General features: G+C 42.2%; 1 protein-coding gene across 1 annotated transcript in view; it reads right to left on the bottom strand.

The window, feature by feature from the left end:
* Positions 1–689: 689 nt before the first annotated feature.
* The window catches only part of GRK7 (G protein-coupled receptor kinase 7), a 30,275-nt gene continuing 7,136 nt past the window's right edge, over positions 690–23,828 (bottom strand). Inside the window, exons 3-4 of the mRNA XM_077756657.1 lie at positions 9,523–9,797; positions 690–1,568 (exon numbers count right to left, since the gene is read on the bottom strand). Of these exons, the coding sequence (XP_077612783.1) occupies positions 1,232–1,568; positions 9,523–9,797 (612 nt within the window). The 3' untranslated portion in view covers positions 690–1,231. The remainder of the gene's footprint in view (positions 1,569–9,522; positions 9,798–23,828) is intronic.

Genomic DNA, 23,828 nt, shown 5'->3' with positions numbered 1-23,828 from the left:
CTTGAACTGAAGGCTACCACTTGTTCAAATCAGTTTCCGAGTCGGTATTTCTCCTATAGGTCTTGAAATCACCAAGAGATCTACTTCCGAAGGTATGTGTGAAGAGCGTTAAGTGTACAAGGACAAGAAAATCTACAATATGAATACAGATTATCTTCAGTCTCATATATACTGCAACTGCCAAAATTACATGTTTTATGGGTATTTGAAAAGTTGCTGTCAAATGTATACTAGAAGCTTTGAGTAACCAAAACAAGAGTCCACATATAACAGCATTGAAGCCTACAAGGCCATGGTTCTCAGGCTTGCCTCACATCAGAAGCACTTGGGGAGCTTTTGAAAATCTAGATGCCCAGGCTGCACCCTAGATCAATTAAAATCTGGGGATGAGAGTTAGACATTAGTATTTTTGAAAGATTCCTAGGTGATTCCAAAGTTTAGCAAAGTTTGGGAACCAATGGGATATGGAAAAATACACGTAAGCAATTTGTAGCATGTTATCTAAAGGACTCAACTTACGGAACACTATAAATTCACAGGTCTCATGTATGTTTACATTTAAAATACTTCAACATTATAATGGCAAAATATTTCCAAAATATGAATCAGAGACTTTCAGTACATTAAAAATTATTCTGTAATTTAAAACATTGCCAAAATACTACAATCAATTCTTTTCCAGGGGGAAAGCATCAGGAACATTTATTTTCAGCTTCCAAATCCTTTTTACAAGTACAGAAGCAGAAGAAATACTGAAAGATGAAGGGAACAAGGGATATAAACAAAGAAAAACTAAAATGATTATTTACTAAGAATTGCAAATGCTCATTTACTGAGTACACCACAAAGTTCCATTCTCTATTCCTAGGACTTTGTGTCATTTTCAGGGACATGATGCTGGAGGCTCATGCTTTTAGTTTATCAAAATAAACCTAAGTGTTCCTTTTCCCAGCCCTTGGTGAAAACTGAGACTTTACTTGACTCATCTTTATGAAAAAACAGAAAGAAGAAAGAGGTGGAGGGAGAGAGAAGGAGGTAAGGAAGGGAGGGAGGGAGGAAGGCAAGAGAAAAATGTGTCCTAGTGGTAAGCTCACCTGTCCTTTGAACTGTTCTATGGTTGAAATGCCCCTCCTCATTGATCAGTCCTCATTTAACAGATTTTCATGTGTTAGGAACATTCGAGGATTATGTCAGCTGAGATTCCTGCTGCCCATCTGGTAGAGAGAACAACTTATAATAACAAACACACACCAGACTTGGATGAATTACCATCCCCACAACCTGCAGGCCTGTTGGGGTCATTCAATTCTTCAAACAGTCCCGTTTCTATAATTTCTTCCTGCCATGCTATGGGGACAGCACCTGTTGCAAATCTTTGGAAGAACGTCTTATCTTTATCATCAAATTCGATTCCCCGAACCTCAGAGAAATCTTCAATTTCAGCGATGTCTTTGGCATAAACCACAGAAGGGTCTGGCACAAATGGGGGCTCAACTAGGCCAGCTTCCAGGCGAGCGAAATTGATGGTTTTGAAGAAAGGGTGTTGTCTGGGATCATCGGACTTCTCTCTGTGAAGTAAGGAGATGGGTCAGATTGAGTCACACTAACAAACCAAAAACAGGAAATGTTCTAACAATACAAAATGTGCATTCTTTTCCTGTAATATATTTCATTTTAATTGCAAAGACAATATAACAATGTAAAGAATAATTTAGAAGAATAATAACTTTAAAACTTACCCACAATTCCACCTTACACAGACAGTAGCATTTTCATCATTTGCAGATAACCTTCACATGTAGATCTAGTTTTTAGAGTCAAGCAGTTGGCATGACTTTTATTCTTAGTATTTTGTGGAAATATAAGCAAAATTCAGTGGGGCTAGAACCTGCTTGCCTGCAACTACCAGTCACTGCATTTTGCTCTGCCCTCAGAGTCAGACAGAACAAGGGAAGAATGTCTCTTCCCACCACATTCCGAAAGACAGCACCGTATCTCCTCACTCTTCATATGACATGATTTCTAGGAGCTCCACCTACCTCCCCCCACTGCCACAATATTTTTAAAGACTTAAAAAAAATCCATTAGTAATTTTAAGTAGTGTTAATGAGCATACCTTCAGTGCCCAAGACTATGGTTATTGGTTATCAAGGCCTTGTGCTAGAAATTATTCTAGTATTTGCCTTAAAATAAGGGAGGAAAATGTATGTTCCCAATTGTGTAACCTCTTGTATAAGTTATCTATTGCTGTGTAACAAGCCACCCCAACATTTGGTGGCTTAAAACAACAAACATTTATTATCTCACAATTTTTATGGGGAGAGAGTGAGTGAGAGCGAGCCCGAGATTTTAAAAAAAGCAGTCTTTTACTACCTAATCTTGGAAATGACATCTCATTACCTCTGCCATATTTTTAGAAGCAAATCAGTACGTCCAGCCCACCCTTACGGGAAGGGATTACACAGGAGTGTGGATAAGAGAAGGGGGACCTTTGGGAACCATACTAGGGACAGCCGACTACACATTTCTTTTGGTTCCTCTTAAGTCCACATTTTAAAGAAATAAAAAGGCATCAGATTCAAACGATTTTTTCCTTTACCTTTTTTTTAAAAAAGTTTATTTATTTATTTTGAGACAAAGACAGCATGAATAGGGGAGGGGCAGAGAGAGAGGGAGAAAGGGAGAATCCCAAGCAGGCTCTGCGTTGCCAGTGCAGAACCCAGCGCAGGGCTTGAATTCACGAACCTGTGAGATCACAACCTGAGCTGAACCAAGAGTCGGACGCTTAACCAACTGAGCCACCCAGGCGCCCCTTACTTTTTCTTTTATGTGAATAGATATGCTGCTCTATGAAATGTCTTCCTTTACGGAAAAGTCAATTTCTGTCATAAATCAATCTTAGTAAAAATTAATCACATTCATAGTTTTCCCTTTACATTTATTCCAGTAATCAAAAAGTTTTCAGGAAAAAAACTGAGGACTTCTCCCATATATCCCCTTCAGAGACTCCCAACTATGTCAGGCAATTACTGCAGCAGATTCTATCCAATAGGTTCTAAACACGATAATGACATTACTAATAACAACGAGAATAACTAGCATCTATCCAGAGCCTATTCTCAGCCAACACAAAGTGAAGTGCTGCACTTATGTTATCACAGTCAATCCTCACAACAACGCCTGTCAAATGAAAATTGTAATAAAATATTATTGTGAAAAAGAGAAATTCAGTTGGAGGCATCTGATGTCTAGCCGTTCTCTGGGTTGGTTTTTGTGGTTCAGGCTTAGTACCATCCAGAAAGGCTGCTTCAGGACTCCTTGGACTTTTCTCATTATGAACCAGCTGAAAACAGGTAAGGAGAACTGCATCAGGAGATACTGCAAGGTGTCTCTTTTCTTCCCAAAGCCAAGTCTTGCTCACTCAAAAGGAAGGAAAATACAGGCTTGCTGACTCCTAGAACTTATTGACCAGTGTGTGTGGCTTACCCCCGGTAAAGTCAGAGTCTTGAGGGAGGGTTACTGAGATCATTTGAAGCTTCGAAGATGGATTTTTCTCTGAAGTTAGGTTTATGAGGTACAATTTATACAGCAACACTCACCATTTTAAGGTGTCAGATTTTGGTGTGGGGAGGGTATCACGTAGATTTTAAATGTAGCAGAACAAGGATAGAGCTAGAATTCCATCCAAGTAGATCAGGAATGAATCTCAAGTCCCTGGGTCTCCAAGAAAACAAAAGAGTTGGAGAGGAAGGAGTCTGTACCATCTTGATGGCCACCAGTAGCACGAACACACTGTCCCACAGGTCGAGAGAGAGAGAGAGAGAGAGAGAGAGAGAGAGAGAGCTCCTTAAACTCACTCTGAGCACTTTTAACTTGGATACACAAAGAGCGCCCAGGGGCTCAGTAACTGAGAAACTTGTCAGGCCAGTCTTGACATCAGGATAAACAGTTCTCAAGTAATATCTCAAGAAACAGGCCCAAATGGCCTTGGCTTGCCCATCAGGGATGGCGACTGCAGCCGTTTTGCAACTAGTCACAAAGGACAAAGGAAGATAGCCCACTAAAGGTTTTCTTTGTTCTCCAACACCCCAACTAGATGCCCCTGGGGGGCAGGGCCCATGCTTTAGGGCCTTTTTCACTAAATGTCTGTGGTGGCTGATGCTGACGACAGAAGACTAGGCTTTCTAACCCCTATTCCTTCAACTGGGTGTCTGGGCCGCTGCAAAGCTGATCACTTTATTTTCTGCACGAGTGTCTCTTACGTCGGGTCTGTAATTAGAAATAGCATGAGTATTATTTTACTGTTGAATCTTCCCCTGGCAGCTTCACGCAGAGATCTTTTGACCCACCATTATGCGGTGCACTTTGGACAAACAAGAGAGGCTGTTGATGGAGGCAGCATCTTTTATAGTAGCCAAACCGGCCACCGTAGGAAAGTAGATTCTTCTGCTTGTTGGAGTAGATTTTATGTCACAGCATTTACAGGGGCTCTTGTGCTCCTGAACCCCACACAGATATTACAATGGATTTTCTTATAATAGTCAAAGGAGCAAGGATATCACCTGACCATACACCATGGGCTTTGGTCTGCCAAGACAGTATGTATTGGTATGAAATTATGTGTTGGAGAAGCACTTAAGTCAGAGGCTTGCATGGTTATTTGATCTTGTTCTGCTGCACTGACTGGTCAGAATAAAACCTGCAAAATGCTTAAGTGGGCTTCAGCTTTTATTTTATTGGGAAACGCCATAAATCCTTTCAGGTGCCCTTGTGAGATGCTCAGAAAAGCTTTCAACTTCTCTGCAAAATTAATTCACAGACCTATGAAGACATCCTTTCGGTGATGTCTAAAGAAGGCAAAGGGTTTTAAAATTTATTTCAAATGTTCGTGAACACAACAGGGAGGGGGCACATGACCTGTCTGCTGTGTGACATGCTGTGTAGGCATTTGCTTGGCCTTGAAGGACACCACTAAATCAATCAAGCGTTATCTCATTTGAATTTCTAAAAAAATACAGAGAGTTGAAATGAAAATGTTGGAAGGTTTTGTCTTTCACTGAACAGCTGGTTTTTATATGCCTTTTCTCTAATGTTGTAAACAGTTTTATTCAAAACAGTCACAACAACAGATGCTTTATTAAAAGGTTTTGCTTGATGGAGCAGCTTCAGGCAATGAGCCAGTGCTTTAAGGTGGCATTTTCCTGAAGAAGTTTGTCAACATTTCATTTTATGTACCCACAGCGTGTTTATAGATTTTCAATAAATCCTGGCAAGCAGTGGTGTTCCCTTCAGGGAAATCATCTAAAGAAACTGTCTCCCTTCCTCGCCGCCTCCTCCACCACTGTTGGTGCTCCTGCTCAGGCTCCCCGTGCTTGAGAACCCTCGCCGTAGACGTGGTCAGTGGTCACCGTTTCTGGGTCTCCTCTCCTTCCTGGGCAGATGGAAGACAACACTAGCCAGACCCTTCGACCTTGCACGGAGCCAAGACTCATTCTGGCCAAACGGAAGGGCGTGTGAAGTGACGTGCAAATGGGTCACTTCCTGACTGAGGCGGTACAGAGCTCCCTAGGTTCTCTGTGCTCTCTTCTCTTACTAGAGCAACTGGAAGCCGCCAGTTCCAATGGTGCTGTCAGAGGGAAGCAGCCTGGGTCTCTGAGTCACTGCTCAGCGGGGTGACACCCTGCAGTGCTGCTGGACCCACAATGGACTTTGTGTGGATGAGAAAAACTCCCTTATTTTTAAGCTGCAGGGACCTTTGGGATTTGCTTGTTATCATGACGTGGCCTATTCTGACCACACTAATGCAACGTTGGAATCTGCACAGGAAAATCAGCTCCAGGTTTTACTTCACACAAATGCAGAGTTTCCACCAAATTTCAAAATACTTGTTTTCTAGTTTGGTATCTGTTGTGCTTTGAAAGTTATTACAAAAGGATTTTGTTTTGCTATCTTAAAAAGTCAAGTTGGGGCACCTGTCTGGCTCAGCCAGTTAGGCGTCCAACTCTTGATTTTGGCTCATGTCATGATCTCAAGATTTATGGGTTTGAGCCCCACGTTGGGCTCTGTGCTGGCAGTGCAGAGCTCTCTTGAGTTTCTCTGTCTCCCTCTCTCTGCGCCTCTCTCCCCCTCATCTCTGTCTCTCTCAAAAATTAATAAACTTAAAAATTCAGGTCAAAAAGTAAAAATTTACCTCCATACTCTAATATTTTTAATTAAGACAGCCTTGTTCTAGAAGCTTCACTAGCAACAAGTACTTGCTTGTAAGATTTAGGGTAATTTTATTGCCTAAGTTCTGGTGTAATATTAAAAATCAGTCATATTATTTCATGTTGTAGTTTTCATATTTATATATAAATGTATTTTTTATTTGTTTTTAGAGAGAGACAGCACATGTGAGCAGCAGAGAGGGGCAGCAGGAGAGAGAGAAAGAATACCAAGCAGGCTCCAAACACAGCAGAGAGTCTGGTTTGGGGATTGATCCCACAACTCTGAGATCATGACCTGAGTTGAAACCAAGAGTCAGACGTTCAGCTGACTGAGCTACCCAGACACCCTTATATTTGTATATATTAAAACAATTTTTTAAATGTTTATTTAAAATGAACGAGAAACAGGGGAGGAGCAGGGGAGGAGCAGAGAGAGAGGGAGACACAGAATCTGAAGCAGCCTCCAGGCTCTGAGCTGTCAGCACAGAGCCCAGTGCAGGGCTAGAACTCATGAACCGTGAGATTATGACCTGAGCCAAAGCCAAAGGTTTAACTGACTGAGCCACCCAGGTGCCCCTGCATATAATTTGAAGTATTGAAAATTTAGTCCAAGAATTTAAGACATTCAAGTCAAAATATTATCTGCTATCTCTCTTAGAACAAATTAATAATTGCTATTGCTTATTGAATGATTCCTAACATATATTATACCTAACTTTACGTATTTATATCTAAACCTCAAAATATCCCACTGTATTCATCAGGATTCTCTACAGAAACAGAACCAAGAGGATATTGAAGAGGTCTGGAATGTACCATAGCAGTATAAAAATTATTTTGAGCTGAAGGCATTTGAGAGTCAACACATACAGGTTCTGAACTCCCCTTATTTGCCTTGAAGCAAAGACTCCCCCAAAAAATCAACTCATAAATCTTCTCTCTGGGAGTTTTAGACCAGGAAAGATGGACTCCTATCACCAGTGACAGAAGTCAGCACTACACTTCAACATTGTCACAAAACTATCATATCACCTGACTATTCTCCTAAGGGTCCATTTCTCTCTCCTAAAAGTCATTAGTTTTCCTACGTGCCTGTCTCCCTACCAATCCTAAGAAACCATTTGTTTTCCTATAAGCACCCTTTTCCTGCTCCTTTTCCCCTATTAACATGACATATAATTCCAACTGATCCCAGTCATGTTTTTCTGTGAAATCTTGTATATGAGCATGAATAAAAACTGCCCTTTCTCTTACTAATCTGTCTTTTTTCAGTTGAGTTTGCAGGCTTCCACACCTAAAAGGGTAGAGGAAATGTTTTTTTCTCTCTGACAATATATGTGCATGTATATGAGAGAGAGGGGGGGGGGATTTATTTTAAGGAATTGGTTCACACAATTGTGTGGAGGTTGGGCAAGTCCAAATTCTACAAGGTAGATTGTCAAGCTGGAGACCCAAGGAAGAGCTGCATTTCAAGTCCAAAGGTGGTTTGCTGGAAGAATTGCCTCTTCTTGCAGGGAAGTCAGTCTTTTTCTGTTAAGGCCTTCAACTGATTGGATGAGACCCATCCACATGATGAAGAATAAGCTCCTTTACTCAAAGACTACAGATTTATATATTAATCTTACCTAAAAAATAACTGCACAGAAACATCCAGAATAACTGATCAAATATTGGAGTATGGTGGTCTAGACAAATTGATATAAAGTTAATCATCACCTCCATAAACTCTCCATTTTAATACATGAGGATATTGAGACTCTGAGAAGGTAATTCAATTGCTTGAGGTAAAACGACATAGCAGAGCTGGGATGTGAGTCTATGTCTGTGAATATAAAGCCTTGGTTTTGTCTCTATATAACATAGTCACCTACTGCCAAGGGCCTTTTAACAGGTCAGCTTTTACTTATTGTGTCTTCTAAATATCTTGATCTTATTATTCCATGTAAGCAGTAAAGCTTGACTTTTTTCAAAACAAATTTCAGGGTACCTGGGTGGCTCAGTCAGCTAAGCATCCAACTTAGGCTCAGGTCATGATCTCATGATTCGTGAGTTTGAGTCTCATGTTGGGCTTCGTGCTGACAGCTCAGAGCCTGGAGCCTGTTTCGGATTCTGTGTCTCCCTCTTTCTCTGCTCCTCCCCTCTGCACACTCTTTCTCTCCTTCAAAAATAAATAAATATTAAAAAAAATTTTAAAACGAACTTCAACTGTACTTAACATAGCTGGCAACATGATATGTACTCACTAAAAATCTGTTGACTGACTGATATCTTGCAGAGCCATTTAAAGGTGGCACACCTGGGGGTGTCTGGGTGGCTCAGTTGGGTAAGTGTCCAACTTTGGATCAGGTCATGATCTCCTAGTTCATGAGTTCGAGCCCCACATCTGGCTGTGCTGACAGCTCAAGAGCCTGGAGCCTGCTTGGGATTCTGTGTCTCCTTCTCTCTGCCTCTCCTCTGCTCATGCTCTGTCTCTCTGTTTCTCAAAAATAAATAAAAACATTAAAACATATTTTTTAAAAAAGTGGCACAATTGGGTGGCTTAGTCGTTGAGCATCTGACTTCAGCTCAGGTCTTAATCTCGGGGCTTGTGGGTTCAGGCTCTGTATCAGGCTCTCTGCTCTCAGCTTGGAGCCCTCTTTGGATCTTTGGTCCCCCTTTCTCTCTCTGCCCCTCCCCCACCAGCATGCGTGCATGTTCTCTTTCTTAAAAATAAACATTAAAATTTTTTTTAATTAAAAAAATTAAGTGGCAGAATTTTCACGGTGCCTGGATGGCAGTTAAGTGTTAAGTAAAGTGTTAAGTGTCCTACTCTTTCTTGATCCCTTGATTTCAGCTCAGGTCATGATCTTGAGGTCATGAGATCAAACTCTGCCTTGGACTCCATGCCTAGTGGGGAGTCTGCTTGGGATTCTTTCTCACCCTCTCTCTCTGCCCCTCTGCTAGCCCACTCGCATGCTGTCTTGCAAAATAAATAAATATTAAAAATATGTATTAAATATAAATAATATATATTTTTACTTTTATACATTTATATATATTTATATATTATATATCTATCAAAACAAGATATATCTACATATATATATACCTGCATATATATGTATATATATGTATATACATATATCTCTCGGAGATTGTTCCATATCAAGTGCTCACAGTGTTTTAAAGTGTATACTTAACAATATAACATGCAAATAATAATAGGAAAATAATAATAAAACTTAACTTCAAGGCCTCAGCACTAATCCAAAGTACTTCCCAAATCCCCACGGACAATGCTGACACTGCTAATCACCTCTGTTATATGGTAGTTTACCTGCTTCCTAAACGTTGCTCTGGTTTCTTAGCCAAGAAGAGTCTGCAAATATCTTTTGCTTCCTCTGTGAAGTTATCATGCTGGAATCTGACGTCTTCTTTCAGGGTTCTTTGCTTTAAATCCTCTTTACTGACTTTTTCCTTGTAATCTTTAAATGGTGTTCGTCCAGCAACCATTTCATAAATACTGCATCCCATCGCGAACCAGTCCACAGGATAGGAATAACTCACTTTTTCCATTAGGATTTCAGGAGCCATATAACCATTGGTTCCAGCCTGTAATACCCCAAACGAGAAACAAAACAAAGACACTGATGTGAGTATAACAAATGCTGCTGATTGCCTATCCAATACCCATTATCCTTTTCTTTCTTTGTTTAGAGAAACTTAATTTATTTGGGGCGGCAATGTGTCTAACCTATTCCAGTCCCTGCTTTCCCAGCCTCATCTAGCGCAGTTGGGGCAGGCCATGTGATCTATTCTGGCAAGTGAGATATAAAGAGGATTTAGCTGGATTGCATTATAAAAGGGACAGATGAAGCTGCCCTGATTTCCCCACTTCACCATTAAGGTGAAAAGTTCAAGTGGATGTCTTTATGATTCCCGTAAGGTTGGCTTCTATATTTTATTCACAAATAATAGAAAATTAGATGCATGGTATTATTTTTCAAAAAATTTTACTTATTTATTTTGAGAAAGAGTAAGTGCATGCACATGTGAGTGGGAGAGGGGCAGAGAGAGAGTGAGGGAGAGAGAGAATCCCAAGCAGGCTCCACACTGCCAGAGCAGACCCCAGTGTGGGGTTCGAACTCATGAACCATGAGATGGTGACCTGAGCTGAAATCAACAGTTGACCACTTAGCAGATGGAGCCATCCACGCACTCCTAGATGCATGGGTTTTTAAAGGTTGAGCACTTTATTGCTAATATTGAATGTTCATATATTACCTGGTCTGTAATTCTTATTCTATTTGCTATATAATGATATTAATATCACACATCTCTGCCTGTCTCTGCATTGAAAAATTAGCATAGTCATCTTAATCTAGAAAATTCCACACATGAAATTTCATCTCACATGCATGACCATATTTTGTAGGCACCCTTCTAGTGGCAATGTATGCCAAATGACCACTGGATTAAAAAAAGTATTTTTTAAATATGTATTTTTTACAGCAAAATACATGTAACATAAAATTTTCCATCTTAATAATTTTTGAATGTACAGTTCAAGAGTATTAAGTACATTCACCTTGTTGTGCAACCATGATCACTATCCATCTCCAGAATTCTTTTCAGCTTGCAAAACTGAAACTCTATGCCCATCAAACAACTCCCCATTGCCCCCATTCCCCAGGCCCTGGCAACCACCATTCTACTTTCTGTCTCAATTAATCTGCCTACTCTAGGTCCCTCATGTATGTGGAATCATGCAGTTATTGTCTTTTAGTGAATGTGTGATTTTAATAAGTCATTCATTTGACAAATATTTAATGAATACCTATAACATACCTTATAATTCTAAACCATGTATATGTGTATATATGCACATAAATACACATATATACATGGTTTATAATATATGTATATATACATATATACACACATATATACATGTGTGTGTATATACACACATACACAAACACATTATGATTTCATAAAAACTAAGTTGTTTTTGGTTAAAGCACAATGCGTAACTTCTGCAGAAATTAAAAATTCAAAGCACGTGCTAAAATGACAATATGCTTCTATTAGTACATAAAAATGATAATGTAAATTATTGGCAGAGTTGTGAGAAACAGATGTGCTCTGTAAATTGACCTAGACTTTTAGGAGAGCAATAACATATAGAGTCATAGACAATAATATACCAACTATTCCTGTTCTTCAAACAGTTTACTTACCTTTGGAGTATGTATCTCAAAGAAATGACTCAGAAGAAGGAAAAAGAAATCTATGCTGAGATGTTCACAGCTCCATTATTCCTAACGGTCACAAGTTGGAAATATCCAAATGCCCATCAATAAAGACAACCGACTTGAGTCTATTGTTAATACCAAGAAGTTTAAATATATACTGGGTTTCACAGACCGATTACAAATACGCATTCCAGTACATCAAAAAAGTTAGAAAGTGTTTTTAGTTGTTTATTAGGTGATTTTTTTCTGTCTAATTGCTTAAGTATATGTTTTTCATATGCACAGTATATATAGTGCATTAGGAATATTAAATTCCATGGGTAATTTCTACATGGATAACAACAATGAAAAATATATATGACCCAAGCACTAATGAGAAGTAATTGGCCTGTTCTGGAAGTGACTGAGGTCTGACGAGCTGGGCATGAGTCAGCGTGGCACTGCTGTTTTCATAGAAGCTGACATATAATTTGGGTGACCATATGTTCCGGTTTGACCGGTACAGTCTCAGTGTACATCTGTTGCCCTGGTATCTTGTCTAGTTTTGCATGTGTCCAGACAAAAGGTCCTGTGGGTTCCTCTGAGGCCCAGGATATAGTCTTACTCATCTTTGTATCCAAACTAGGTACTTACTGCAGGGCCTCATCTGGTGCATGCCCAACAAAATGTTTGTTCAATAAACAAGAGTAAAGACGGTACCTAGATGTTTTCCAGTCACTATCCAACCAATATTTATTGACCCAGGCCCTCCAGTGAGTTCTAGGGATATCAAGACATATAATACCTGGCCCTTGCCCTTTAGGACTTAAAAGCTGATAGAGACAGGTCAAAAGGTTAATTCAATAAAGTAAGGTAAATGCCATAATGGAAGTATAAAACAAGCACAGAGAGGCCAGAGGGGTATGTGTGTGTGTGTGTGTGTGTGTGTTGGGGATACTTCACTGAAGGGTGATAGCTGAGCTGAATCATGAAGGAAGAACCTGTCACACAGAGAAGACTAGCCAGCTAATGAGCATATGCTCAGGAGTGTGGAATACTCCAGGAGTATAGGAGTCAGGAATAATGTGGGGAACTTTAAGGAATTTGGCATTTCTGGAATACAAGATCTGTGGGATGCAATGGTGGGAGGGGAGACTAGAGGAAGAGATGTGGATGAGAAACACTGTATGCCAAAACAGCAAAAACTCATTCCCTATCTCCCTTTTCCCTTCTGTCCCTCTACTAGGGAAGTCAGAAGGCTAAGCACTACATCTCCCAGCTTCCTTTGTACCTAGGGTGATCTTGTGCAAGGCCAAGGTGCTAAGGGTGGAAGAAAAGGGGGAGTAAGCTTACTTAGAAATATATAAAAGAGGGGCACCTGGGTAGCTCAGTCAGTTGAGCATCCGACTCTTGATTTTGGCTCAGGTCATGATCTCAGGGTTGTGGGATTGAGCCCCTTGTCAGGCTCTGGACTGGGCATGGAGCCTGCTTGGGATTCTCTCTCTCCTCTCTCACTGCTCCTCCCCTGCTCACATGCTCTGTCTCTCTCTCTTTCAAAATAAATAAACATTTAAAAAAATGCATAAAAGATATAAGAGAGACTAATGGATCAATAGAGAGATAAATGGATAGGCATGTGACAAAGTGAATCTAAGAAAATATTAATGATATACAATGGAACATTGGTCATAAAAAATGAAATACTGATACATGCTACAGCATGGATGAACCCTGAAGACATTATGCCAAGTTAAAGAAGCCAAACACAGAAGACAATATTTTGTATGTTTCCATTTATATATAATGTCCAAAATAGGCAATCCATAGAGCCAGAAAGTGCATTAGTGGTCACTTAGGGTTGAGAGAGAGGGAGTGGGAGTGATGCTAAAGGGTAAGGGATTGCTTTCTGGGATGAAGAAAAGATTCTAAAACTGTGATAATGCTTGCATGGCTCTATGAATATACTAAAACCCACTGACATATATACTTTAAACAGGTCAATTTTATGGTAGTTAAATTATATATCAATAAAGCTGTTCAAAATGTCTACAGTAAAGGCTAGGTAATGGGTATACAGGTTCTTGATGTGAAATTCTTTCAACTTTCCTACGTTTGAAAGTTTTTATAATAGAACGTAGAGGGGAAAAAGGAGTGAGGGAAGGGGATGTGATGCCAGGCATTACCAGGCGGCTGTTTGCTCACCAGGCACAAGAGAATCTTCTGGAATATAAAAAGAAACTGCAGGGGAGAGTGAAGGAGGGGAAGGAATCCATCTGGCCAGCTCTCTCCCATCTCCTACTTCCATGAATCAAAGATTATCCAAAATATAACTGGTCTATATTTCCAGATATGTCATCCAGACCTTTAGCAGCTACCTAGAAACCAGGATTCACATCACACAGTATGATATTTCCTCNGGCAGACAAGTGGAGCCAGGAGGGTGCTGTCCTAGACAGAGAGAAGAGGCAGAGAGGGACTATGAGAAGGTGTGTGAGGTTTGTGGCCCAGTATACAAACTTGATGACATTTCTCAATGATGTACTTTGGTGTGGGGCTTTTTCCATCTGTGATGCTGGTTAGTGGTTGGCTGCTTAATCCAGAAACTAATGGCTGTCAGAATCGGGAAACTTTCTCATATTATTTCTTTGATTATTTTCACACTTCCATATACTTTCCTCTCTTGTTCTTTTTGGAAATACTCAATGAATCCCCCATGTTTCTTATCTTTTGCTTGTATTTTCTTTGTCTTTCCTTCCTCCTTCCTTCCTTCTTTTCTTTTCCTTTCTTTTCTTTTTTCTTTTCTTTCCTTTCTTTCTTTCCAGGAGACTCCTTCTATTTTTTTCTCCAACTCTTCTTCTTCTTTTAAACAGTATTATATTGTGGGAAATTTCAAACATACACAAAAGAGATATGAGAAAAATAAATCCAGTATATGCTACACTCAGCTTTGATAATTATCAACAAATGGTCAATATTGTTTCATCTATGTCCCTGACCCACTCCTACTGCCCCAGTCTATCCTCGACATCATATCATGTGTATTTCACTATGAATCTCTAAAAGATAAGGTAACTTTTTTTTCTTTTAACATTTATTCATTCTTTAGAGACAGAGACAGAGTGTGAGCAGGGGAGGGGCAGAGAGAGAGGGAGACATTGAATCTGAAGCAGTCTCCAGGCTCTGAGCTGTCAGCACAGAGCCTGATGCGGGGCTAGAACTCACAAACTGCGAGATCATGACCTGAGCCAAAGTTGGACACTTAACCGACAGAGCCACCCAGGCACCGCTAAAAGGTAAGGTCACTTAAAAAAACAAACAAAGCCAAAGCACTACAATGCCATTATCTCATTTTAAAAATAACAATAATTTTTTAACATTATCAAATATCTGGACATGCTTACACTTCTCCACTTGTCCTATAAACCTGTCTTCTAAATAAGTGTAATTGCTTGGTATGTCTCTTAAATTTTTGTGAATATATAAGTACCTTGTCTGTCTGCCTCCCATCCCTCTGAAAGTTTTTGTTACAAAAAGTGGCTAAACTATAGAGTGTCCCAGGTGAGATTTTGCTGATAGCATCCCTGTGGTATCATTTAACATGTTCCTCTATGCTTAGTGTTCCTATAAATTAATAGCTAGATCTAGAGGCTTAATCCTTCTACTGAAATTTCTTTTCTGCAAATGTTTTTTTATTAACATACAATTAACATAGAATAATGTGCACAGATAGATGTTCAGTTAAATAAAATTTTGATAATTGAATATACCCATATAAGTACCACCCAAACAAGATATAGAACATGTTTATCCACCCAGAAAGTTCTCTTGTGTCCCTTTCTAATCCATTCTCCTCCCTCCTTCGCAGGCAACCATTTTCTGATTTGTCACCATAGATTGGTTTTGTCTGTTCTTGGATTTCATGTAAATGGAATTGTATGGTAGATACTTTTTTTTGCCTGATTTCTTTTCTTTTTTTTTTTTTTGACATAATGCTTTTGAGATTTATCCATGTTGTTCTGCAAACTTATTCATGAATTTTTTTTTAATTTCCAAATGTCCTTTTCTTCTCTGAATGTTCCTTGTTTCTAGCATTTATTCTTGTTTCATGTAGTATCTTATCTCCTCTTAAATCTCATAAGATATTAATTATAAATAAAAAAAGTTCTATTCATTGCATTGCTCCTGAATTCTATAAGCTTCTTTCTTCTGTGGTTTTTGTATAATCTTTCATTTTAGAGGGTTCTTTCAAATAATAAATAATCTTTGACTATTCATATTTAAAGCTGACAAGCAGCTTGTCAAATGATGGGCTTCACCACAGGGTGATCCTACCAAGCCATTTCAATGGGGACCTCACCTGTGAATATCCATAGACTTTTTGTGTTAGCCTGCTCAGTTTCCCCAGAAAGATGCTCTAATACCCCACCTGAGGGGGGCCAGCCTGCTTGCACTCATTCTGGGAGCTAAGGTGGGGAGGGGACAGAGGGTCTCTCTACACAAAATATTTCACTCTCTACAATTCTCAGCTGGGCTATATGTACCTGGGTCCAGCTTCTCTCTGGTTTAGTCTCTTCTGCTGCAGTCGGAGAGGCATGAAAAAGGATTACAAACAACATCCAAGTGCAGTTCAGATGGTGGTAATTGGTAAGTTCTACTTAGCAACACTGGGTGTGAGCTTGCTCTGTGTGTGGCCCCTTCCAATAAGCAGATTTCAGAGGTGAGTGACTTTAAGGATTAAAATAGCTAGTCAGGACACCAGATAAACATCAGTTGCTCAGTAGAAGGAAGGTATAGGGTGAAAGTGGAGAACATGCCTTGTCCTAAAACAAAGGATGTAAGACACTGTCTGGGGGGAATATTGGAAATAATAATGTATAATACTTATTATGTGCTTATTACATGCTAAATATTTTCTCAAGTGCTTTATGTGAATTTCTCATTTCATTTTTATGATAAACCTATGAGACAGAAACTATTTTATCTCCCATTTTACAGATTAGAAAACAGAACCACAGAGGGTTTAAATCCTACCCAAGGTCATCCACCCAGGATTCACATACAGGTCTGCACTTTGAACCACTACAGTACACTGCTTCTATGGAAGTAGGTGAGGTGGCTTTTTCTTACCCTTCCACGTTCCCTTTAGATTTCTCTTTTCCTCTTAGAATCCTCTCATTCCCTCTCCCCAACTATCAAGGACCAAGACCTTATCTTGGTCCATTCTTGCTTAAGCTGCTTCCCTTCTCCTTTTCTCAACAAGTCCTTCATCCTTTCCTGTATCTCTGTTCCACAGGCTGGCTAGACTGCTCCACACCATGAAGGTTGCTAGGAGTGGGGACCAGCCCCTGAGCCATGCTCCAGGACCATCTTGCTCTCTCCCCAGGGAAATAAATGAAGAACCGGCCAGCCATCCTTACAGCACTTACAGCCTCTTGGTGTAATGGAAGGAGCACAAGACGGCATGCAGGACAGCTTTAGATTCATTCCAAATAATTCTCAGGACTGAATTTACCTTGTGGCCCTAAAGACAGAAAATGTCAGTGATGGAATTTTGAAGGGCACCACCTCCTTGAGGAGTGGAGGTATTTCACAGAGAAGAATGGAATTAGAGGCACACGCCAGACTCTGAGCACCCAAATTCCATTGCAGCCTCCAGCTGAAAAAATTAATTGCCTGCCCTTTATGCCATTTGTCTTCTGCATGTGAACTGCCTCCTCAGAGTGGGGTGGGAGGAGAGAACTAGCCAAGCAGCATGTGGCAGGGTCCAACCACGCTGACCTCTCACAGCTTAGTTTAACTCCTGCAGTGACAAAGGGCCCCCATGCATCAGTCTCTGTGTCATCAAAACAGTCGCTTTCGGTCCATGTGACCAGAACTGCCATTGCCAGGGCTATAGGGATCACCCAAGTGTCAGCAGCAATAAAACCCTTAGTGGAGGTTTTGTGTATCATTTTTGTTTTGTTTCCTTCTTTTTTTTCTTTTGGTTTTACAACGCCTTTTGATGGACCCACATAGTCAACACCTGGTCAGGCAAAACAAGGTATTCTCAGCATGACAGGGCAAGTATAACAGCCCACAGGGTTTAGGAAGCCAGTAATGATGCCTCCTTTTATACCCATCCCCCAGGGGGCAGCAAGAAGTCCATCTACTACAGTCATCACACGTGTACTGCTTAGGCCCATCAGGACCACATGACACCTACAGATGTGGAAGTTGAAGGGAGGTGCACATACAAGAGCAGGATCAGGATCAGGATCAGACCCAGCCTGTCAGGACCTGTGCAGACACCCCTTACATTCTTCCTGCTGTTGGATGCTGGCTTCCACTGGCCCTGTAGCTGTCATCACTCTCACCGTTGGGCCCATGGGAGCTGAGTGGCAGGGCCAAGCTGGGCAGTCCCCGAATGTGGCTCTGGATAGCAGTGGACTGTGACCCTGGCAGTGCTAAGAACAGGGAGGGGCCTTTCAAGAGGACTGAGAGGGCACAGTTCACAATCTACTGGTTTTATATATCTATGAAAATGTGGGTGTGTGAATGTATGTCTGGGTATGTGCAGGTCCTTCAAGGTCAAGGTCGCCAGTAAACCTCCAGCTCCCACTGAATCTGAAAAGTTGGCAAGCTTAAATTCCATCATTAGAAGAAATGCCAGTGTCATGTCCCTGGTGTGAGCAGGCCAGGCTGGAGTTGATGACCGGGTGGGGGGAAACATGCAGAAAAGGAAGCTCTCTGGGTTTGCCGGTGGTGGCCCAGCAAACTGAGCAGCGGAGCAAGAAACTGCCCGGGATGCCTCTTCCTTCCCCCACCCCAGCTCATCACAAACCAGATCCACTCGACAGCACAATCCAAACAGAAGAGGGAATCAGAATGTACATCTTTTGTTTGCCGTGGCAGGAGAACTGTTGAGCAGAGGAAAAAAACAAGCTGAGCTTAGCGCTATCAGCTGTTTCCTGGGGCTCGCTCCTTCCTTCCTCCGAGGGGGGCCTGGCCGCTTTGTTCTCGTTCCCAGCTGCTCCTCTGCGCCTTTAAGCGGTGGCCTTTGCAGACCTCAGAGGAATGCAGCCTGAGACCCCAGGGGATTAAGCTCCGAGGCTCCGCCTGCATGCTCAGCCCCAGGCCGCAACCTCCAGAGTGCCTGCTCTTGCCCCTTGTCTGCTTTCTGCCAGCCACTTCCTAGGTGGGCAGCAGGAGCCTCACCAGAGGTGGCTTCCTGCTCTTTGTGACACCCCTAGGAGGACACCTATCTCAGAGAGCCCCTGCAGGGAATCCAAAAGAGAGGTTTCTGCAATAATGCTTTACACAGCTGTACAGCCTGGTGTCATTCTGCTGTGGTTCGGACTCCAGCTCTCTCACTTATTAGCTGGTCACCCCCTGCCTCACAGTTCTCACTTCATAGCACTGTGATGAGGATTAAAGTGCTAAGACCTACTGAGTACCTCCCACAAGCCTGGCACAGAGCAGGCCCCCAACAGGTGTTAGAGACCATGGTCACCAACCCTGGGTTCTGGTTGTCTCAGGCAGGACAGCTATAGAGGAAGAAAGGCTCCAAAACCTCTGAGACTACATCAGATTGAAATGCAGGGCCTGGCACATGGGCAGAGATCGATAGTTGTGATTCTTCCACTGGAGTGTGTTCTTTGGTGGTTTCATGTTCCCTGGCGGATCTCTCAAGCAGAGGGCTGAGGCATATTTTCCACGGTGTCTCTGAGATGCTCAGAATGAAACCCCATGTGGCTGTGAGGAAGCAAGGCAACTGCGTGTGCCTGCTGGGCGCAGTCGAGAGGGGAGCTGCGTGCCCCCACCCCACTGCACCCATGGCAGCCCCATGGTCCTGCTGGCTCCCTGTGCCTCACAGAGAACAAAGCACAGGTGCACAGGTCACCTGAGAAGCCCCAGTGCCAACAGGTGAGGCAGAAACAATGCAACAGAAGGAACTGTGACGGAGGGGTCTGGTATTTGGCTTCTGGTAGGATAATCCAAGCAATCATTTCTTGAGTACCTACTAAAGGCTGACCCTTTGCTAGGCTTTTATCTACCTTGTTTCTTAATCTTCTCATCAAGACTAAGAGGCAGACAGTATTAATCAGACTCATCGAAGAGACATGACTTGCCTGGAGTCAAGTGCAGGGCTTTGGCCAGCCTGAGGGGCATGTCTGTGCCAATTAGAAGAAGGCACTCTGCATAGCTTGGGTTGGCCCTCAGTCCTCAGCCCCTATGGCCAAGTGCCCCATGTGAGGGGTCAGTCTGTGCACTGCAGCCATGGTAAGTGGCAGAACCAGGACTGACACACACACTCCTTCCATCTGGTTGACCCTGTGGATCAGGTTTCATCAGCTGCGCTTGATCTGAATGGATGCTCTGGGCTTCCAACACATGTCTGTATCAACTCTGATGATGCAACTCTTTGGTTCCCTGCATGACAGTCCCCTCCTGCCGCCCCTGCAGACCTCCTGGCTCTCTCTCTTCACTTCCACAACTCACTGGACAATGTGTCTCCAGGGCCCTCCAGTTTACTGCCATCCTTACTCTCTCTTCCTGAGTGTCCCTCCAAGGCTGCTTTGTCATTTTCCTGCCTGAAAGCTTTCAATGGCTCCCCAGCACCCTAGGCCCTCAGTTCAAATCCCCTTGGCTGACTCCTCCAGCCCCCGAGGGGCGGACGGACATCTGCTACACTCTCTAGTTGTACTCTCTGCCCCCTTCCCACCCTGTGACTCCTCACTCTGGGCAGCTGCAGAGTCGTTCTGTGCCTGAGCCCCAGGCCTCTTATTCCAGGCCTTTAGCGCAGCAGGATTTTTCAACTGTGACAGCACAGACATTGTGGGCCAGATTGTTTTTCGTGGTGGGGGCTGTGCTATGCACTGTAAGATGTTTAGCAGCATCCTTGGCCTCTACCCACTAGATGCCAGAAGCACTTCCCCCATCCTGACAACCAAAATGCCTGTAAGGATTGCCAAAAGCCCACTGGGGGCTAGAACTACCCTCGGTTGAGGACTCCTTTCCTGGCCTGTTATCCTTCCTCCTCGCATGCCTAGCTTGCTTGCCTTGTAAGTCTCAACTTGGTTGTCATTACCTCCTGGAAGCCCTTCTGACACCATGATCCGATGTCAGGCACCTGACTGGGACAACTTTGTTCACAGGTATTCTCACTGCCCTTTCAACTTGTGGGTTTCTTCCCTGTCCTGGGGCTTTATGAAGGCAAGCATTTGTGTGCCTGGTTCCCTGTACTCAGGGCCCAGATCTGTACCTGTATCACCTCTGACACCCCTCTTTCCCTTATGCTTTTTCCAAACCATCCCTGAGGCCTATTCATTCTGAAATCTCTTCCCAATTCATCTGTTGTGCTCTGGCTTTCTGTGATCTGAGCTGCTACCTTCTCTCGCCTGGATTACAAATGACCATAATCCCCTCTGGTCAGTTCTTACTTCAGACTAGTTTTTTCTTTTCTTCTTCTTTTTTTTAATGTTTATTTATTTTTGAGAGAGAGAGAGAGAGAGAGAGAGAGAGAGAGAGTGTGTTGAGTGGGGGAGGGGCAGAGAGAATCCAAAGCAGGCTCTGCGCTGTCAGCACAGAGCCTAAGAACCTCACCTAACAGCCTCCCTGTTAGCACCCTGGGAACTGCTCGAACTCACAAGCCACAGAATCATGACCTGAGCCAAAGCTGGATGCTTATCACCCAGGGGCCCCAGACTAATTTTTTAAAAACAGAAATCTAAGCATTTCATTCCCTTGATTAAATCCTTTCAAAGACTTTCTGATCTTTTTTTTTTAAGTGGGCTTCACACTCAGCATGGAGCCCAATGTGGGATTTGAATCCAAGACCCTCAGATCAAGACCTGAGCTGAGATTAAGAGTTACACGCTCAACCACTCAACTGCCTGAGCCACCCAGGCACCCCTTTTCTGATACTCTCAAGCAAAAACCTAGAGTCCTTATTATGACCTGTGATGCCAGGTTTGGTCTGGCCCTTGCCACCTCTCCAGCTTCTCGTGAACCACATTTCCTCTTGCTTTGCCCTTTTCCTTTCCTAGCTTCCTTTTATTTCCTCAAAAGCAACAGGGATCTTGCACTGGTGATCCCACGTGGAGTGCAGACTGTGGTACTTTGCCCAGATCCTCTCTTCATATGTGGCCTCCACTCCTCCTGGGATCAAGGCCAGCTTCCAATGCAGCTGAACAGTGCCCTGTGCCCAGCAGCAGCCCTGTGCTGGGGTTCCAAGCTGTATAGAGGCTGTCTTGACACATTTTTAAATTTGTATCTTGTAAATTAAGTCCCATGAGACAATGGAGCATGTGCCTGGGAACCTGACTCACACACAGTTCTGTCTCCCGCTACATTTCTGCCTCCCACCCATGGGCTCCTGGCTGTCTCCTCCAGTGTCTCTGCTCAGCAACTGTTGTGACTCTCTGCTCCTGTGGAGGTCTGGACGCAGGTGTAGGGTTGGGCTCAGGGTAGGGGTCAGGCATATGATTCCTCAGGCCCAGCAGTTGGGTGGGGGCCCTGAGGCCTACGAGGGTCTTCCCTCACTCCTATCTCTCCAAGCCTGAGGGAATGTAACATTGAATAGCAAATAAAAAACCACCACTTGTTGAAATATTGATCCTGGAAGACAGGAGAAAGCTTTTTGCTGATATTTGAATGAGGGTCCCCCATTAGCAATTCACAAGAAGCTTGGGAACTTATGTAGTCAGTGCTCCCTGGGAGCAATGACTGCTGATAGCTCACAGCTGCACCTCCCGCTGGGCACTGCCCTCCACCCTAGGCAACTGCCTAGCCCCAAGCTGCCTCCTGCTAGCAGCAGGCCAAGGTCACTGACTGGCCCTTTAAGGGATACCTGAAAGGTATGGCCTCTGAAGGGCCATCCCAACTCAAGAGCTTGTTGAAGGACCAACTAAAGTCTTAAGTTTCTTCCACTTCATTGTGGGTCAGCTTCTCCCTCTGCCAAATCCTGCCTTCTTCATGCATATATCTCCTGAGAATGCACCGTAATAAGTCTTCCACATGGAAATGGGTCTCCAAGTCTATTTCCAGAAAACCCAGCCTAAGATACTTCTCCTAGGACTTTGCTCTGTGAATATCATCTATCCCTCTGATATCAAGTTACATTCTATTTCCCTATAGTTAACTCTCTACTCCTCACGTGTTAAGTCAAATACCCCTTGGAGATCCTCATGTACCACATCTTCACAGCATTTATCATAACTGAAATTTTACATTCCTATGAGTGATCATTAAGTTCTATCTTCCTCACTAGACTCAGTTCCATGAGGGCAAGAAATCATGTCCTTTTTTTGCTCATTGTTCTATCCCTCAGGTTTAGCACAATCCTGGTATGCGGGAAATTCTCAGTACATATATGTTGAATGAAGGAGTGAGGGAATGAATGACTGCCTTTTGACTGAAGGGATGTGAAAAATAATTCTAAGACTATAATGAATATTTCTGAATGCCCTTAATAGTGGTAAATACTTTGAAAATGGATTTGAAGTTTTGGTAGTGATCAAAACTTACTGGGAACTAAATTTAGTTAATGACGGTGGTTGTAATTTTGGTAGAGACCAATGTATGACCAAGAAATCACCAGAATTCTTCTCCTTTAAGGCTCTTACACTGTTTCTCAGAAGTAAATTCTCAAAGAGAAAAAAATTTGGAGCAGGGTCATAATAATCGTGAAGTATGTAGGTGTTAATTTTTTTTAATGTTTATTTTTGAGAGAGCACAAGCAGGTGAGGGGCAGAGAGAGAGGGGATCAGAGGATCCAAAGAAGGTTCTGTGCTGACAGCAGTGAGCTGGATGTGGAGCTTGAACTCTCAGNTAGCAGCACTATCAACAATAGCCAAAGTTTGGAAAGAGCCCAAATGTCCATTGATGGATAAAGAAGATGTGGTGTATATGTATGTGTGTATATATATATATGTGTGTATATATATATATGTATATATATACACATGTGTATATATACATATATATATATTTGGCAATCAAAAAGAATGAAATCTTGTCATTTGCAACTACATGGATGGAACTAGAGGGAATTATGCTAAGTGAAATTAGTCAGAGAAAGACAAATATCATGACTTCACTCATATGAGGATTTTAAGATACAAAACAAATGAACATAAAGGAAAGGAAGCAAAAATAATATAAAAACAGGGAGGGGGACAAAACATAAGACACTCTTAAATATGGAGAACAAACAGAGGGTTGCTGGAGGGGTTGTGGGAGGGGGGTGGGTTAATGGATAAAGGACATTAAAGACTCTACTCCTGAAATCATTGTTGCACTATATGCTAACTTGGATGTAAATTAAAAAAATAAAATAAAATCATTTACAAAAAAAGGAATTTGGAATCTAAAAGTCTCAGCATGAGTCTCACTGCCCAATTTTCCTATTATATTTTCCTGGAGTACCTAA

This window comes from Crocuta crocuta, unplaced genomic scaffold (assembly GCF_008692635.1).
Source record: "Crocuta crocuta isolate KB4526 unplaced genomic scaffold, BGI_CrCroc_1.0 scaffold337, whole genome shotgun sequence".
Lineage (NCBI taxonomy): Eukaryota > Metazoa > Chordata > Mammalia > Carnivora > Hyaenidae > Crocuta > Crocuta crocuta.
The sequence above is the reverse complement of the archived record's forward strand: the minus strand, read 5'-3'. Positions and strand labels throughout refer to the sequence as shown.